Here is a 20,393-nt window from a genome sequence, read left to right as displayed (position 1 = left end):
TACTGCCATTTTATTGTTTTGCTCTTCTCAGTGACTGGTGAGCTTTTAACTCTGAAAGTGGCAAGGGTGAAAACTACCAGTGAAAGAGTGAAGAACCCCATTGGCTCCTCAATTGCTCAGTAGGTTTATTGCGTTTAAACCAGCTTAGCTGTAGGTTCCCCCATAGAACAAGATGTTTATTTGGAGAATGTCACCACATGGTCTATGGACTGCAGAGGTCAGGGTAGATAAAAATCTGACATGGATTGTTACAGATGTCTTGGAGAGGTGAATATGTGTAACTGCTGAAAAGGCATTTGTCAAAAATATTTGCCTGTGGAGCTATGAAAATTATGAAAAAAGAGATTGTGATGTGTAGGCACAGATGAAAATGTTTGGGGAGCTTAAAGAGACGATTCTAGACATGTTTCCACAGCAAGGGCAATTACCTTAACTACCTTGAAAGAAAGAAATTATTAAGAGATTGCCGATACTTAAGGAGGAAATAGCAAAATTTTCATCAGAGAGAACGTTTCACAAAAATGCATAGATGCTTGTGAATTGCTTTCATGTCATTGCTTCTGTGAAAGTGTTTGCTGTATCAAATTTGTGGGGTTTATTTATGGGATTTGATAACTAAACTTTGTGGGGTTTATTTATTATTTTAATAGCTTTTGTCTGTTACTTCTGTTTTTGCTGCCTTCCCCGTCTGTCTTCATTTTTGAGACTCTTATTTACCATGTAGAAAGAAGAATCTAAACACTGTGTGCAAGCTGGAAAAGGAATAAAAATTGACAGCAGCTTTTCCAGTGATTTGTTTAATACATTGAGGCATGACACAACAACAACAACAAAAATTCTTGGCATGCTAGTGTAAGTTCACACCAGCCTGGCTTTTGCAGCCCTCCTATTTCCCTCTGCCACAACTTTGCCGCTGCTGTGACACTTGCAGGCCTGCTCGGCCGTGGTGCAGCTGATGCCCTGTCCATGCTCATATTTTTCTTATTGACAGTGAGTGTTCTTGCCAAACGCCAGGGACCATAGTCACATCTGTTTGTCTCCCAAGCTTGTCTGAGGCTGCTTGGGAACACTTTTTATCCAGAGGGCAGCTTTAACTAGGCCTAATATTCTGAAAAGCCTCTATTTGTAAATGCATACAATGAGGCGACAAGTTCCTGTTGTCTTTCCTTAAAAATTATTCCATTTGACACTGCTTGCTCCAGTCCCTGTCACCAGCATGTCAAAAGCCAGGTTTTCAGGCAAGGTGGTCTTAACAAGTTTTATTTTTTCCCTAATAAAATGCCTAGCCTCCCTCCAGAGCACTATTTATAAATGATAGCTGGAAGCAAGCTAGGGGTAAGTAGAGAGAAGGCAGGCAAATAGCTTTCTTCCTTTCTGTAATCCACGCTCTTCTGATTTAATGCTAAGAAACATAATGCTGAACCTAACCTGATTGAGGGTCAGAGTTCTCCCTACTTTATAATACCCCCATTACAGGCATTTCAAAATGTACTGTGCAGCTTCACAACTCTGCTTCCTTTTGTCTAACCTGCCAGATCCAGAGCAGTAATAGTTCTTGTCTGATCCTCTCTAAATAAATAAATAAATAAGATCTTTTTGTTTTGCTGTGATTTACACTGGCAGAGCATAGCAAACGTTAAGCCCTGGTGAAGGCAAATGCAGCTTCACAATCATAAGTTGCCTGACCATTTGATGGTAGTGGTCATCAGACTGGGTTTGACAAAGCTTAATTGGTGCTCCAGCGTATTGTTATTTATTTGCAGTGTAGGGAATTTTTGACAACAGCAAAGAAATGCCCACCCTCACCTTGGCTGGCCGTGGGGTTGTTGTCATCGGCAAAGGCAAATGATTCATTTATGCTGAAGGAACAAGGCTGCCTTTCAGACGTTCATTGATTTTAAATTAAAAAGTAACTGCTGTGTTCTACATGAAGGGTGACAACAATAACAAAGTAGTCCTTACTTAGTGTTATTTGTTGCAACTCCATTCCCTGTGCCTGGAGGAAAAAGTGGGGAGACCCCAGTACCATAATCTTACAGATCAATAATCTAGATATCTCAATGTAGTGTAACAGATAATCAATTCTGGTAAAATAACTCAAATGCTGCTCACTGTTACTGCTGTGGCTCAGGTCCTCAGGTTCAATTGCCTGACTTTATTAATTTTTATCTTTCATCCTACTTGTATTCCTGGAGACTTTCTCCCTTTTTCATTCAGGAAACAAGAGTTTCACACTGTAGAACATAGAATTTTTCACACAACTTACTCTGCGTGTTTGATACCAATGTTAAATACTGATCTGTTGGTGGTCAAACATCTCAAATATTTGTAATTGCTGTTTGCCCATATTGTATTTAAATATTCATTTTCTTTATCGTACAGACAGTTATGAAAGGGTTGCACTTCTTGATTTCTTTCTAAATTCAGAACTGACAGTTATCCTGTTAGTTTACTAGTTTGACTGCATTGAGTTTCTGGATATTAAAATAGGATAAAATTTCATGTTGGAATTGCAAGGAAAATGTGTCTTAAAACAAAGGGAAAAAAGTGTTGAAATAAGAGTTCACTAGATGAAGTTAGAGTGCACTTCTCTGTAAAACATAAGTTTCTTGGAATATTTTATTATTTAAATACAAGCACTGTGGTACTTGTTAATCTGCTGTATCTTTTTAGAAGAAATATGCAGAGGATTGTCATCTTACTCATCAAGGCATTGTTGTCATTCTTTTACATTATTGAGCAGATCTGAGGTCTCTCAACAGTATATGACCATTTGTTATTCATTTAGAAGCAGCCCAGCTTTAAAAACTTTATAAATGCCATAACGGGTAAGTCATATATCCACACTGAAACCAGATCCCATGAGTGACAGTGTTACTATGCTACAGTGGATTGTCAGTTGTAATTTTCAGCTTGTAACTTTACCAAAATTCCCCAGATTTATGTGGTAAGAAACACATTTCTCAGTAACATTTATAGATGCATATTAAAATTGTGCAGTTCAGAAATTACTGCATTTTTCTCCCCTTCTGTTCTGGTTCTTTAAAAAAAAAAAAAAAAACCTCAGGTACATCTGTTCCCTTCTGCAGGCATTATATATTACTTAAGAAAAATAATAACTGTATTTGTCCTTTTGAGATTCTATTCCAAAAGTCAACACTTGGAAATTCCAAATTTACCATTTTCTGTGGTACTGACTTCTAATACCTGGCTTTAATGCAATAATTTGCTTGTTTGCCATCCACTACATCTCCATCAATTTTCCAGTCTCCAAGTGCAAGCTCATAATTGTTCAAGAAGCTTACCAGATACTGTGCTTCCATGGTATTCTCACAACTTGCCAGTGAGTTAGAAGAGGATAAATTATTATGCTGCAAGTTTATTTCATGCACCTTTAAAGAGTTTACTGTTTCATGTTTTCTCATTCATTCTTCATCTTACTAAAAAAATTTGATAATATTTTCCATGTAATAAATGCTGCTCTGACAGTTAAGCATTACCAGCCAATTGATAACCTACAAACAGCATTGTGATCTCTTTAGATAATTAATCTTCGCTATTTTCCTGTCAGGAGCAACAGTGTTTTTGTTTTATGTTGAGCTAGAAAGATTGCCAGTTTTGAAAATTAAAAAGCATTCCCTTTATATTTATATTTATTCATTCCAGTAACAATTTATGATGCTGCATTTAGATACTGAGCACTTGTCAACAAACATAATTATGTTTCGATATAAACAAGATTGGTGGCTTGACTGTGCAGCTTCATCTTGGTTGAGAATGTTTTGATATAGGTTCAGATTATACAAGCTGTGTATTTATGTGGCAGTTTTCTTCCTTTGTTAATAGTTTTCTCCTATAATTACTTGCAGGCAAACCAGTGTACATTTAGGATCATTGTGCATGGGGGACATCAAGCGGAGAAGGAAAGCTGCTCCCCTGCCAGGACCCACAGGTAACCAATTTCCCTGGGACAGAGCACAAACCACAAGATGTTAAATCTCTAAATACAAAGCAGTAGGTCAGTGACCTGGGGAAAAGCTTGATAAATTCAGTAACTTCCCATATCACTTCAGATATGTTCTATCCTTATTTATTAATAAAGATTAAGAAATAAATAGGCTCCCTCCATTCTCCCACAATCATTGCCAATTTCCAGTCCTTTGTAGCACAGCACTTGTTTAAAGACAATAAATCTTCTTTCATATACTAAGACAGGAAAGATTACTGCTTATGTCTCTTCAAACATTTCAAGGAAAGAGATGTGAGACATCTTTGTTTTCTGCATATGAATGTTCTAAATACCCTGCACAATAAAGTTAGGTGAATTCTTGGGTAAACAATCAAAAATGTGGTGATGAAGCTGTGAAACACAGCTTTAAAATTAGTGCTGTAGATTAAACAGGACGCACTTGCAAGTGCATTTCTGAAAGGCTTTTACAGATGCGAGGTCACAACCATTGGTTGCATTTTGCTGATGTCAAAGCTGTGGAATGACTTTTTCAATACTTAGCAGTGATTTATAGGACTCTCATCAGTTTGTTGTATTAATTATATATGTGCATACTGGAAGGATTAGGTTGTGTGTGTGCCCATGTGAGCCTTTATATATATTTCTAATACAGAAATCTGGATTATGTGTCCTAGTCATCCATAAATTACTGCAGCAACATTTGCAACACATAGAATTTTCAAATATATTTCAAGTAGATGTCTTCAGAGAAGACTAATACTTGTATTTTAACTGAATTCCCCCTCCTGAAACTTCTTTGTTTCAAACCTCAGTGGCAGAAACAGACCAGTAATACTATTAAAAATGTTATAAAAGTACCTTAGTGGCAGCACTATGAAAAAAAGAGAATCTATGGGTCAGCTTCTAAGACTCTGAACATATGTGAACCGAGAAAGAAAAGTACTTAATGGCTGAAGAGAGAATAATGTAATTATTTCTACAAGGTGATTTTCACTTCACAACTTTCAAGTACTAGAGGATGTCATTTTGTACTGAGAGGTTATCAAGTATTGTGAAATTAATTTTATTATTCACTTTACCTTGGACTTTCAGTGTTCAGAATTTTATTTTACAAGCTGGCTCCTCTGCATAACTTTGCAAAGCCAATATTTTGATACTAAGGCAAATATGTGGTCATTCAATGTTATGTGTCCATGAACTCACAGTTTTAGAAATTGTTTTGCCCCCAAAGCTTACTTTATATGAAGAGCAACAGACCATAATGATGGATAAAGGTATCCACCATTAACTGATGTGCCTTCTTTTCTTTTCAAGTTCAAGGTAATCGTTTCAATTTTGTTGTGATCAGGAAGATTGAGAAATTTTTTTAGTGGTCTTAGAAAAGTTGTTTATCTACACTTCATCCTTGTGCATTTTTAAGCAAATAGAACCTTTGGTTAACATTGAATAAGCTTGTACCTATGTGTAGGTAATGTATAGCATTCTAGAGATTATTGCAGTTTTCTCAAAGGCTAACCTTTCTACAGCTAAATTAATGTTTATCTTTCACAGACATTTTTTGTCAATGTTCCATATGATTTTATGAAAGAAAAGGTTTTGTGGTTTTTTTTTTAGAATGAATGCACATTTGAAAATTTGGATTAAAATAAGAGATTTCTTATTCGATTGTTCTTTAGGGAGTTTAATTAGCTAAGATATGGGACTAGAGATGAGCTTGATTTTATGTAGAAGAAATTGTGAACTTCTTCCTTGAAAGAAAAAAGGGAGAGATGTTGTTTGCATGAACAGAAGCTGGAAATGAAAAAAAGCATTCTCCTAATAATTGTTCATATTTAATATCACAGTGAAACCTAAAAGGATGTCTGTAAATGACTCATTTACTGCAAGTGTTTTCTTTACATGGACTGCAAATTTACAAAATTTCATCTGAGTAAATGTTGGTAAAAGTACTTTCTAAATTCTCATCTGCATTTGGAAAAAAAATACATTTGTAAAATTAAGTCTTGTAAAAATGTTCACAGTGCTGAAAATGGTCCTTTATGCCTTAATGTTCAGCAGTACTGATGGGAATGACTGGTGATCCCAACGAGGCATCAAAACGCTGTGTTTGAGTCTCACAAGGGTAGCACCTGCTACTTTCAGACACCTTACAAAGCCACAGAGTTCTGTAGCAAGCAGTGTGATTGGTTAAACATTTATTAATTGTGACAAGAACACCCAATTTATTTCAGTACTCCAGCTTATTTACTGCTCTTTCACCTTTGTATTTTGTATTGAAAAAGTAAAATGAATATTGATAGAGTTAGATATTGATTTCTAAATTTATAGCCCGTTCTCAGCCTGCAGTCAAAGTCACATACCAATAGGTTTGTGTATATTAGTAACAAAGGATGTAGCTTTACTTGTACAGCACTGAGAAACTACTGAAGCAAGAAAGTTTGAGCAGCACAGAGCATTTTATAGTCTCAAAAACGTCATTTGTAAAGGTGAAGAAAAGATGTGTTGAATAGCAGTGAAGAAAATGGGAGATAATATAGGCATGGATGGTTAGGAACTGACATTACTGATACAAGAGTGTCATATTCTGTCTTTTTTCCTAGGATAAGTTTTCTATTTTGTGGATATTTCGTATATCCCGTATATGTATTGTTGAACCTAGGTAGTTAATTAATCAACAAAAAACTGATACTAGTAAAAATTGAATACTTCCCAAAATTGAAGTATGAGATGTTGTACATTTTAAAGACTCTTTTGCATGACTTCTTCTATGAAACCAATATTATTCCAGTCATTCTGTTCACATGTGAGAACAGGTCATTCTCAATGACCTTCTGCTCCCTCTGACTACCTGAGTGGTAGAGCTATTTCATGTGACACCCTGACATATTTCACTGCAGCAATCCAATGCTCTCAAGTTTGTATAAGGACCTCTTAGACAAACCAATCCATTGTCTTGGAAATAGCCCTACCAGTAATGGGTCCAGTCTAATGAAAATAAGAATAAAATAGGAACAACAACAACAAATATTTTGCTAGAGAAAGAACATTCTTTGCAAGGTAGTGTTACTGTTTGAAATACATGCATGGGAATATATGCAGTAATTTCTGGTTTAAACTACCTAGTTTAAGTCTCCTGTCAAACCAATAGGTGCTACAGAATTTTAGATACCATACACAGAATATGCATTTATCCCAGTTCCTTTGTAATTGACTCTTCTGTACAAGATTTCTGAGTTTTATCATCTCCTCATAAATCCCTGAGATATTTTAGGTTTGTTTTTGTTTTTAATAACAAACCTCTAAGTCTTAAATGTTAGGAAAGAATCATCGAATTCTGCTTTGCATCTCATGTTTGTATGCCTTGTAAATAGTCATTTATTTCTATTTCAAAACAGTCTTTTTATTCTGGTGTTGCATAGTGTTGTTTACAATTTGGAGCAGTGTTAAAAACCTGCAAAAACCAATTATAAGAAGAGAAAGCTATTTTGTATTTAAAATGTAGAAAATATTTATATAAAATAGATAAATTACTATGCATGTAACAGGTGCTTAAATACTTACCTTTGCAAAAACAAATTTCAGATGTCATATTCTTTATCTAGTTGCATGTTGCATGCACATGCTGCACTTCAGGCTGATCCTGATTGAAATGACCAAGTTAAAAGTTGCATTTTAAAGAATGTGTTTTAATGAAAAATATGACAGTTTCTTAATTACAGCAGAAATACTGAGCACTGCTGTAATGCCATCATGACTCACTTTAACAAGGTAATCAAAAGGGTACATGTTTTCATTCCTTTTTAAAAATTGCCAGTGGAACAGCTAAGCAAACTATTTTGCTGATGCTTAATATGTCAGTGATTAAAAATCAGACCTGAATATCTGCAGAACCAAAATGATGATTTAAAAAAGATGGTGATTACAGTGTGATAACAGAGGTGGCTGAGGCTAAGTGTGTTGTGAAGGTCAACTTAGTGCCATAGTTACAGAGGAAAGGTAAACTTTCAAGTACTTGGATGAACTGACCATAAATTTCCAAAACTCTAGACAAACTCTTATAAGCCTATTTTCTTTATAACTTTATTCACTGCTTTTCTGTCTACCAAATGTACAACTCTATAGGCAGAAATCTCTTGTCACAGGGCAATACAACATTGGCATGTTGTGAATCCTTTCCCTTATTTCATTGCACCATTTCTTACCCTTAGTCTGCCAAAGTCCTCCCTGACATACACTCCACACCTGCTTGGTTGTCCAGCCCATAGACACTCATTTTTCTTTGGTTGGTATCTGTGGCAAGTTAAATTTTAGGGACTTCTCTATGTTTCTTTGTTTCTTGTACCATATTGTCTCACAAAACTAAAAATTAAAAGATTGCAGAGTGCCATCCAGTATTGAGAGCTGCTGTCCCTTCAGAGCAAAAGGCTTTCTTTGTTGAGCTTGAGGTGGCTGGTTCAGGGAAGGCATTCTACATATAAGCACCAGAGTTCAGAAAGTTCAGTAACAAACTTCAGAAGATCTGCAATCCAACCAGAACAAGCTTATCTTGGAAAATTGCTGATGGGTTTCTTGTGATCTGAAGAGAAGACCATATTCTACAGATTGTACACACAGCCACTATAAATTCAAGAAGAAACATTCAGATTCATAAAAAATTACTGTACCTGTCTTTTCTAAGTGCTGTTGTTTTCTGAAATGTGGAAGCTTCAAAAACAAACTCCTGAATTACTCTGGGAGTCTTTCCTAAGATAGCTGTTTCTGGTTATGGAAACCATTCATATTGCCCCTACTGGGAGCTGAACTTCATGGTCCTTATGTGTCCCTTCCAAGTTGAGATGTTCTATGATTATATGGATTTTTGGCTTCACTATCAAGAACCATAAACCAGCTTACCAGAACATATAACCAATGAGAGCACCCTTAATGTAGTGGGAATTTGGCTAAACCAAGCATTATTTTCAAGTTTCAAAGGTATGTTTCATTAAACAGTTGTACACTTGAGGACTAGCTTTGAGTGAAACAGAGATGTCAGTAGGGAGGCTCATCCTCAAGGGCAGTTATGTGCTCTGCAAGTTCTGCACATTCTCTGCCAGATATTATAATAAAGTGGCTCCCCACAGAGAGGAGCCACCTCCTTTTTATCTGCAGTTTGTTAGAACCATCACCTTCCTCAGATGGGCAAATGGACGTCCTGTAGTTTCCCTAGAACTCAGCAATAAAAGAAGTACCTGGTATTTCTGTCGATCAGTTTTAGGCTGGTAATTCCAAAGGATTTTTCTTAAAACACAGATGGTTTGGCAGTTAAAATGTGTAGTTTTTCCTCAGTCAGCATAACTTCTTATCCCAGCTCTCCACAATAACCTCTCAGTTGCTGGTGACTAGTTCTTCTTTCTCCTGAGGGAATGGGAAGCACTGCTGCAAACAGTCCCTGGTAGAGATTATGCAAAAATCACTTTTTTTAAAGGTTTTTCAGCATATGATTCACTTTCTGAATAAGGAAGGAGGTCTGTGCATAAACCTGATAGCTTTTATGCAGAAGGTTTTGGCACTTCAGACGAATAAAAATACCTGTTTACTTTGTGAGAAAATAAAATTCATTGATCAGGTTTCCACTGCAGGCATGTTTTCTGTCTTTCTGTAAAAGCCTTGCAATTGATGGAAAAAATCCTAATAAAATCTGTTGTACATACTCTGGATTTCACAAAGAAAAGTTTTGCTTTAGATTTCCCCTTGGTTTCATTGTAAGACTGCAAGCCTTGCTGTAAAAGTGAGGGAATGCTTGTCAGATGAAATTAATTTTGCTGAATTTTGGGGGGGTTTAAACAGAACTTTGGAATGTCCCCCAGTGAGAATGCTTTTTCCAAAGTGCCATCCAGTGACAGTGTTTCTGTCATCAAAGACAAGGCATAAAACAAAGACTTTCTTTGGACTGAAGGGAAAAGACAGTCCTGGGTATTCAAGAGAGGGATACAGATTTATCCCTTACAAAGGGATGAATGGCAATCTAAAAATACCAACTCTTCCAACTAATTTTATAGCAGCAGACTGAACGGGCATGAAGTTTCACTCCACACACAGTGTAATCCAATAAAGAATGGAAGGAGAAGAGCACCTGCAAATCCAATTCCAAGTGGTGGTCTGTGTTTCTGGATAACCAGTTGTACCTAAAATTCAGTGTCACAGTCTTCATTGGTATGTGAAATTGTGTTTATGTATTCAGGGGAGTTGAAAATAGATTTAAATCTAGAGTCTATGCTTTAACATAGTGTGTGTTTACCCAGGCCGCATTTAATACCCCTTGAGATGGGGTAGTAAGAATGAAACTGTGGCAGTGCAGACATCAACAAAACTCTGCTGTGGATACAGGATAAATACAGAGGCTTCCAGCACGTGCTGGAGTTATAGCTGTGTCCTCTCTGCTATTCTTACCACTCTGTTAGCTACAATAAAATTCAGTGCAAGCAGACTCACCTGAATATAACAGTTCTCAGGTTATTCTTTAGACAGTCTTAGACAGCTCAGTATGAGGGATGTGTAAAAGGCTGGAGAAATAATGCAGTCTCAAATATTAGCTTAGTAATTTTCATAGCATTCTCATAGCTGAGTTGTTTTAGTTTTGGTTTGGTGTTTTGTGTTTTTTTAGTAGATACACAGCCATATGTACTGAATTTTGAAAACCACTGCGGGTGCTGAGTTATAAAATCACCATACAGCTGTTGGCTGTGCTTCTGAAGCTGTGTCTGTGCAATTACCCAAAACAATTTTAAGAACATAAACATCTAGGCAGTCTGATTCCCCTTTTGCTAGTGAGAGAGAGCTGGCATAAAAAGATAGACTACAGCGATGTATTATTCTGATTACTTTCCTTGTGTATCAGGATCAGTCCCTATTGGTCTGAGCTCATCTGTCTGGTGAGGAGTCAGAAAAGAAAAAGAATAGATGAAATATTAAATGCTTTCAGAAAATGAGAGGGAAAGTGCAACAGCTTTTAAAGAGAATCAGCATGTATCATTTCTGCTTCCATTGGCTGTTTATCCAACATCAATACAACACTTTAGGAGCCAAATTACTAAACAAGCTGCCAATTAGGCTTGCAGTCAGCTGGATAGATTAGTGGCTAAGAGAGGCAGATACAAGATTTTCATCTCTTGAGCCAATTACGCAAGTGAATTACCATCCACAATGCTCCTTGGAAGATTTGAGGTAGAAAGACTGACTCTGCTGTGATAGACATAAGTGAGATCCAGGGTAGGGGGTAAGGGTTAGCAGGCCATGTATTGCAAAAATTACCCAAGCAAAAAGAGATCCTTCTAGGAAAGGATTTAAAGGATTTAAGGCTGCTGGGAGCGATAGAAGAGGAAATAATAGTTGTGGTATGCTCTGCGAAGGCATTGCTGTTCTGCTCACAAGTCTTAATCATACAAAAGAAAGATGAAAGGGCAAGACTATATTTATGTACAGTGTCATTTTCTCAGAACTGTTTAAAACCCCATTTTTTTAACATCAGAAATAGTTCGGTGGCCAGAGATGAAATTACTTCACTGTGCCTTCATTTGTTTCTTACAGCTTGAGGGGGCAAGGGGGGGGGAATTGAGAGGGAAAAAAAGAAACACAGCAAAAAGCCCACACATTTTCTTAAATAGGGGTTATCTGAAAGCTTGATCCTAGCTGTATTCTGGTTTTATTCAGCCCAATATAAGCCAAACATGCTTGATGTTAGTCTTATCCAGCAATTGGACCATACAAATAAATATTGTCACAAGAGTGGTTTATGAGGTCACAGCTCCTTTATTATTCTATAATAAATGATAACTTTAGTGGTGACCTTTGAATTTGTAGAAGCATTTTGCAAATAAAATGGGTTTGTCAGATCAAAACTGTTCATTGGCTCGTTTCTTTCCTGCTGACCATGTTGTACACTGGTGTAACATTGTTTCTTAAATATGAAGCAAATTTAGAAGCTGAACTTTTGCAAGCTGCTGTATCCAAAAATGATTAAACAGATGTGGAGCCTGCAGCAGCATTAGACCTCTGATCTGATTTTAGCTTACAGATGGAATTAAATTAATTCATGGCAATCACTGTAAAATCAAGGGTATGGCACTGAATGCTAGTGTACTGTTTAACCAGGACATACCTGTCTCAACAGCTGTTAAGAAAAAATTACATACCTTTATTTTTTACTGAAACCTGCCTTTAATGCCATCATAAGTATCATACCAAAATTAAACAAAATGTGATGAGATCTTTGCTTTCCACTTCCCCGTTTTGTCATTTACTACTCAAAGATTTTGTATTCCATGTATGTGAGGTCATATGCATAAAAAATATAGACCTTGAAGTGTGTCTATTCATACACACAAAGATTTGAGGATTGGCCTTTTTTCTTCCAGCTGGCAATATTGCAGGGAGAAGGAACATAAGCTGAGGGTATTTTACAGTGCTGTCTTTTCAAACAAGCAACTGTACCTTAATGTTTGTTCCTCCCTCATATAGTGGCAGCCACTTCTACATGCAGACCACTCATCTGGTAGGTCAGGAGCCAATTGTTAGGTTTGCTAAAAACATTTTCAGTCTGTAGGGAAAAAAGGTGTACTGCACAGGAGAGTCCTACAAATTATTAGTGCAGAGACATACTTGTAACTCCTGGAAACCTCAAACAGCAATAAAATTAGAAAAATATATCCCCAGTCTTTTTTAGTCTGATTCTGCATAGTTATTTTTTGTGGGACAGCACAGTGGGTTGGTTTTGCTCTTGCTCCTGGGTGGGTCAAGACTGAACACGTCCCAGAGGTAGCACAGCCCTTTTCAAGGCCATGTGCTTGGACCATTCTCTCTAACAGGCCCTACTGGCTAGTCCAAGAAGTGCCATAGGCATGAATTAAAAACTGAACTTGAAGATGAATGTTGCAAGGACAATTACTGCTTTTAATTAGAAAATAAAAGCCCAAAGCACAGGAATGGGGGTCAGGGGAATAGCACACAGTGTAGCATGATTTTTAAGAGCTCTCTCCTGTCATGCAGTCTATCAGCAATGCAAATGTTGAGGGTTTTTTCCAACCTGCTGATTGCACATGAAATGGAGGAAGAGGGCAATGCCACTATCTGTATTCTTTGGATTCAAGTAAAATATGTTGCATTACAGATAATTTTTCAAGTGATGGGTGAAAAATTGCAAATGGCTTTCTGTTAAAGGCAGACATAGATAGTATTCATTTAAAAACTACCTATACTGCAACAGAATGGCCAGAGTATATTAAATATTTTTCACAATTCATATAAAAGCGATCTGTATTCACCTCATTTATGAGAAGGAGTAATCAAACAATTGGTGATATAGGCAAGATGGGTGGGGTTTTGGTTTTGCTTTATTCTTGCTGCAATACAAAGCCTCCACACACATTATCCTTTGGATAGTGTATGTTGTTTGATTGTTTACCCAAAAATGGGTTGTGAAACCAAGTTTATGCTGCCTTCGCTTTTCATTTTTTTCTCTTTTCTACTTTTTTTTTTTTTTAATCTGATTATATACAAGAGCAAAACAGGGCTCTTAGGGGGAGCTTGTGTTTTAATAAGAGAGAGAAAAGTATGTACCGTGGAGGGGAAAATAGTTATCATATGCACATTTTAGAAGTACTTATATGTCTTTAAAAACAAATTATTCCAATTATCCTGTAACAGAGAAACAACATTGAACTGCTTCAAAAGGTATCAAGAATAGAAGCACCAGTTTACTAAATAACATTGTCAGGGTACAGAGTGTTCTTTCATATATCTTCTTTGTGGGGTTCCTCTGGCTTTCTCAAGAATGGAAATTCATATAGAAAGGTACATCTGTTACAGGAAGAGGTCTGTGGGTTTTTCGCCCAAATAGACTAAAACAAACTGTTTATGTTGTCTCAGGCTATGCCTTGCATACTGTTCCAGCAGCACTGCTGCCTCTGCCTAGGCAGCATTATGAATGGTTTCACGTTTCCTGTTCTTAGGTGTCGTAAAATACACTCTTGTGCTTGCTCTTTCCTGCTTGGCAGGTCTGTTGGATCTCTCTTCCCCTTGAAGTTTTCCCCTCAGTTGTTCCACAAATCATTTACTGGAATGATTCTTCATTTCTTACCATCACTTCTTACAAAAAGTGAAAAAGTGGACCAAAACACACTTCCAGGCTTTTACCTGTGAGGCTTACCATAACTTTTGTTGAACAATACCCTTTCTTCTTTCTTTCTTTCTTTTTTTTTTTTTTTTTTTTTTTTTTTTTTTTTTTTTTTTTTTTTTTTTTTTTTTACCTAGAAAGTATAAGTAGGAAGGTTGCAAAGCCTGTGTTGTGTATGCCAGGCAGTGCCAGGGACTCGTTTGTATGAAAATTGCCTCTGTCTGTGGGGGCCTGAAAAGAAAGGAGTCATGGACGTTGAATTTTGTGCTGGTCAGTTCAAGGGGAACCCTCTCGGGGACTGGAGGCTGCTGACTTAAAAGCCTTTATTTTAAGCCTAGCATTAAGCATAGCTTCAAACCAGTATTAAAGGATGCGCACTCCTTTTTTCCTTTGACTCAGGAACTGAGATACTAGAAAGCAGTCTGCCTTTTATGTAGCCAGTGTTTTACTGAATATTAACAGATCTATAGTGGATAATGCTGGACTACTGTAAATTCATCATCACAATCATCATGAGGTTTTTAATGTGCACCTCTCGTTTTAAATTTCTGTCTGTGTATGCAGTTTCCACTGTGGGATCTTGCTTTTTGTATGTGTGATAAATGAAGCTTTTTAGAAGCTCATGTTCAACCTTTTTGTGTTCTTGTTTAGTAAGTTAATCTAATGATATTTTTAGCTGCTTGCCAATTGTAGATTCTTGGCTGAAGATATTATAGTCTTTAAAAACTCAAAATCACAGTCTTCTACTACAATATTTTTCAAAAAGTAGCAGGCAGAATAAATAGGTAGAAAATTAAACAGGTTTGAAGCTATCTGTTGGCACATTGAGGGTTTATTTAATTCTGTTCTTGGAGCAGGGAAATGTTGAATAATACTGAAAACAAAGTCCAGCTGTATATGTGCAACTGCTTTTGTTCAAGAAATTCAGCCCTTTTTAAAATGGTTTGTTATGATGGAAGTTGATAAATTTTAACACAGATTCTTGAAATAAATATCCATTGTGCAAGATACTTACATTTAGAATGCTTATCCATGAATTGTCTCCAATCTCTGGCTTGGAGAGTTTGGTTGATGAAGACAAAAAACCAGCTTTGTTATTTTGACTTCACTTTCTTTTTTTTTTTTTTTTTTTTTTTTTTTTTTTTTTTTTTTTAATGATGCATTCATGGGTATAAAAACCACTTTCTTATAAAAAAATTAATCTGTTGTACTAACAAACATATACTAACACTTGCAATGTTGGTGCTCTTTTCTGTGGTATGTATGCAAATTTCTCAAAGATCTCGATGCTAAGAAGAGTGTAAACAACACTTAGTAAAATTGAAAACACCAAAAGTCACCTTGGACATACCAAACCTCACAATGTTCAATAAAACAGAAGCTGAGTAAAGGTATAGCTGAATTTCAGTGGTTAACCACCTCTCTGTACGGTTTCTGTAGCAGCTATAGTTGTTTAATGAGAACTTATTTATTGGGTTTTCTTGAAAGAGATCATTGATAAGTATTACTAAGAACAGAGTGATGAACATGTTACTATGATGTGTCTCTTCTTAGTAACTGCATAGGACTAGAAATTCATGTGATCTTTACTATGTACTGGTGGACAGCTGCAGGTGATTTATATCCTTTGAGGCTGATGTGAAGTCCACCGTATTGGAATATAATATGACAATATTTGTCATATGTAAAAATGGAATGAATCTTCAAAAGCATTAAAAATAAAAGCATAAGACTGTATTATTTAGAATCATACGCAGTCAAGAGGTCAAAATGTGCAAAGACAGCCTGTTCTAGAAACCTGTTAGATGAATTAGGAGAATAAGAAGGTTTAAAGCTTTACAGGAGATTATCCTGCTCTTCTCCACATGGCAGGCAGTGCTGATTGATGCTATGTATTTCTTTAATCTCAGGGTTTGTAGGTGAAAACACCCAGCCAATCCCAGAAAACAACATTGGAAACAGAATGCTTCAGAGTATGGGCTGGACCCCAGGCACGGGCCTCGGACCAGACGGCAAAGGAATAGCAGAGCCCATACGAGCCATCCAGAGACCCAAAGGACTTGGACTTGGATTCAGCTGACAGAGACAAAAATAAAGCTCAGAATTACTAAAAGAAAAAAAAAAAAAAAAAAATGGAAAAAATGGCAAACATACTATTTGTTGTGATCAGCAAATCCAGTTTTTCTTCTCTCAAAGATGGCTGAAGCTTCCCACAAGCTCCACCAGCTGCAAGGTACAGCCACAGTGACGGAACCGGCATTCGAGTTTAACTTCATGATGGTGCTAAAATGTACAAAAACTTCTACTTTTTTATTTTTGGTGGTCTTAAGGTTTGTATTAAGCATAAAATTCAGTATACTCACTTTTTTTTGTAAAAGCTTCTGACACAGCAGGTTTTAGTATATAAGTAAATTTTGTTTTGTAAGTATAATTTCATCTCAAGAGCCTTGATACAATTTGTTGAGGAAAATAGAAGTTTTTACAGCTATTGTGGCTTCCCCCTTTTCAGGCAAAGTTTCCAAAAATGGTATTTATAGTGTTCAGCAATATTTGAGTAAAAGCTGTCATTATGGCCATAATACTTACATGTTTCCCACTGGAAGGTGATATGGTTTGCAATTTTGTCTAAGAGCATGAAAAACAGTTTTGTTGTCATAGGAATGCCGTTCCAACACCGTTTTCTGGCAATGTATTACTGTCTTCCACATTCAAGCTGAAAAGTAATGCTTTTATATTGGGTTTTACATTTACAGAATTATCTTTCCTGAGCAAATATTTTTCAAAGTTCAAGTTTAATCTGACTTTGGCTTTCCCTTCATATTAATAATCTTCAGTGTTGCCGCATTTAAGAATAGTTTGAGCTTTGAAACAGGAAATTGTATTTTAGGGATGACTGTGTTTCAGTGTTTACTCTGGGGTTGGCACATTTTAAACAAAGCAGTGTTCAACATGGTGTTAACGTTTGGTTTGTGACCATGCTGTTGCCAATGAGCCACAACCTTTAAGGATCATGAACAGAAAAAGGCAAGGAGAAGCAGGATTAGGATGGAGGAAAGGAAGGAAAAAGATACTTTGATGGCATCTCACAAATCTAAGCTAGCAATTTAAAATCAAGAGGGATCATTAAGTGTTTTAATCAGTATCCTAATGTATCTAATGTCAGCAGAAGCAATTTCATTAAGCACCAACCAATCAAGCTCCTAGGGTACTTATTAGTCTGCAGGATAAAACAAATTCCACTTTAAAATTAAATGATATGGCTGAAGGAAACTGTTTTTCAGATGGACTAAGGAGAAAATCCTGCCCCTCTCACCACCCATGCCTGTAGTAGCTGGCAATATTTACCCTCACTGCAGAGGAAACAGGATTTGATGCTCCAGTCTTTTTCCTTCAAGAGGAGGATCTCCCCTCCACAACTCCCAAGCTGCAGAGAAAAATACTTAGTTCCAGATGCTTGCAAAAATATTTCTTTAGGATAAAAAGAGTACAGCTTTGTTCATGCGACTGTGAAATACAGTGATTAATTTTAAGACATGTTTTTATTACTTTCCTTTTTCTCTCTCAGCTTCACCCATTTTTCCAGGAAAATAGTAGCAGGAAGAGGAAAACCAGTAGCATTATAGCATTAAATTTGCTTAAAAGAAATGTTCATACTTTCCAGTGTGATTACTATCAGTCTGGGGACATTGTTTCACAATATTGCCATAGTGTAGAGATTACATATTAGTACCTGATGTTGTTTTTATGATAGATGAGTGCACATGTTCTCTGAGTTTCAGGAAGACTATTTATTGTTTAAATACTTTATACAATTGCGTGGTTTTACTTTTTTAAATTATAAAAATTTTAAACAGAATTGGGATTTATACAGTAAAACATATACTTTTTATTGTAAGATTGTGGGGCATAACATAATGTCAGTTTGCCTCTTCAAATATCTCTTGCACAACTGAACTTGGTTAAATACATTCCATATCCAAAGAATTTCAAGGCTGCATAGTTGCAAAGGGCCAAGAGCCTGGAATTCTGCAGCTGGCAGAGGTGCCCACTTGTGTGTTACTCCAAATAATGCATTTCTGTGGCCTGCACCTGTTCTGCCAGTGCCATGTGCTCCTGAGAGCAAGTGAACTCTGACAACCTCTTTGTTTTGTACACCGCAATCAGAAAGCCCTTTTAATCATTTTCAGCATGTGAATTGCACAAGTGAATTTTTTAAGATCTATTTGTTGTAGCTCTAGCTGTAAAACTGTGGAGGAATACTCAGTCTGTTAAAATTCCACTATTTTGCTTTAGTTCCAACACCTGCATGTCTTGGGCTGGAAGTATGACACCTATAACACTTCTTTGAAGTATTTCTGTGCAATTTACCATAGCATGAGTTTCTCAAGAAATAAGTGTAGAGCTCCAAAAGTACTTGAAAGTGTTTCCTGTTTTTAAAAGGTAAGAGGGAAATAATGGATACATGTTGAGGGAAAACATCTTCAGCTCATTCAACTCTTTTTTCATGCATTCCTACAGATGCAGGGAAGCAGCCAGCCTAGTAGACATTCAAAATGGAACAACTATGTAATCAGATTGAAAATCTTACAGTTTTTTATTTTAAATCAGCCTTTTAGTGAGAATCTATTAGACATTAAGATTAGTTAAAGTGGTTTTGATATAGAGATAGGTACACTTTGGTTTTGCCATGTATTATCAATAGATGCCACAGCTGACAGTACACTTTATCTGTTAGAAGCTGTAGAACAAAGTGATTTATTAGAATATTTTAATGTAGTGGTTTGAGATATTTTTTGTGCAGTAAAATTCCCATTCTGACTCACACTGTGATTTCATTTTCATTTTTCCACATCTCACAGGAGTGATTTTAAAGATACTCCAGTAGTGTGATTTCACACAGTTAAATCTAGTGTTAAGAAACAAAGCAAAAATTAATTACAGGGGGTTTTTTCCCTTTTTTTAAGCCATTGCAATGTTATTTGGCTTTGAAACAGGTCAAAATATTTGGATTTACTGTTTGTTTTTTTTTCAGATCTTTCCTATGTCTAACCTGCAATCATACTATGATACCTGCTATAAAGCTGGCACACAATATTTTAAAACACATATACAAGTTTTTGCAGATAATAGGTCTTTATGCCTGTGACACTGAAGTTTTTTGCCTACATAAATAAATACAGGATCACCTTGTATCTAAAAGTTGTCGTCCATCACATAGTTTTTTGCCAGATTCTTTCCATTTAAGTATTTGAATCAGCAACTCAGCTGTTACCATAATATTCTTCCTCTGAAGAATGTTTAGTGAAGAGAAGAGATGTTGCCTGTTATCAGCACTCCGTTTTGCTACGTGTTCCATGGTGTCTCAAAGTTCTGTGAATTGAGCCGTTAACTGTTAATAAAAGAAACCCATGAGCAGTATCTTATTTCTAAATAAGTATTTGTCGAAGTCAGAGAAGCATTATTGATACGCTTGTTTTAACAAGTTTGTCCCTGCATTTGTCTTTCTGCAATTAGGTCAATAATGGGTGTAGAACAGCAGTAAATAGCTAAATAATATGTATAGAATGCTTTGCTTTAACAACACAAATGCAAGATGAAATAAAATAAATAGACTCAATTCTTCATGGGCTTTGTATGTTCTTTTCTTTGAACTGCCCTTTTCAGTACTGTTGTTATTGCACAGGTGAGTACAAAATTTTGCTGTTCCTAGAAATATAAGTAAAGTGGCTAATATCATGTACCAAGCAAATATATATTATATTAAGCTATTACATTGCCTTTTATGTACTTTTTTACTAGTACTTCTTTCCTAGGTTATTATTAACCTGCTGAAGAGGTCACACCGCAATGTCAGGAAATGCCTCGTTTAAGATGGCCTCTGTTATCATATTCTTCTAAGACTTCTAAATACAAGTTCCCTTCACTCCTTAGGTATGTGTATACTTTGATAACTGTGACAGGGCCTTGTACTTTCTCTTCAAACAATTCTCCAGAAATGATCCTCCAAGGAAAACTCACACAACCTTTGTTTTATTTTCCCTCTCCCCATGATCCCAGGGCACTTCCAGCAAAGGTATATCAGAAATGGGCATCCCTCCCCTCTTAATCAAGAAACTTTCTCATTAGGCTTCCATCCCTAGCAGAGTTTTCAGGAGCAATGGGGTAGCTGCAAAAGGGTTATCACACATTTACTTGCAGCTGAGCACACTAAGTTGTTTGAGCTTCCTATAATGCTCTTCTGTCCTACGATAAAATAGATATTGGAATTTTTTT

At 36.3% G+C, this 20,393-nt stretch overlaps 1 protein-coding gene across 1 annotated transcript in view; it reads left to right on the top strand.

Moving 5' to 3' along the window:
* The window catches only part of GPATCH2 (G-patch domain containing 2), a 118,911-nt gene extending 99,174 nt beyond the window's left edge, over positions 1-19,737 (top strand). Inside the window, exons 9-10 of the mRNA XM_066316212.1 lie at positions 3,870-3,952; positions 16,031-19,737. Of these exons, the coding sequence (XP_066172309.1) occupies positions 3,870-3,952; positions 16,031-16,200 (253 nt within the window). The 3' untranslated portion in view covers positions 16,201-19,737. The remainder of the gene's footprint in view (positions 1-3,869; positions 3,953-16,030) is intronic.
* The last annotated feature ends 656 nt before the right edge of the window (positions 19,738-20,393 follow it).

Source organism: Sylvia atricapilla, chromosome 3 (genome assembly GCF_009819655.1).
Source record: "Sylvia atricapilla isolate bSylAtr1 chromosome 3, bSylAtr1.pri, whole genome shotgun sequence".
Classification (NCBI taxonomy): Eukaryota; Metazoa; Chordata; class Aves; order Passeriformes; family Sylviidae; genus Sylvia; species Sylvia atricapilla.
The sequence above is the reverse complement of the archived record's forward strand: the minus strand, read 5'-3'. Positions and strand labels throughout refer to the sequence as shown.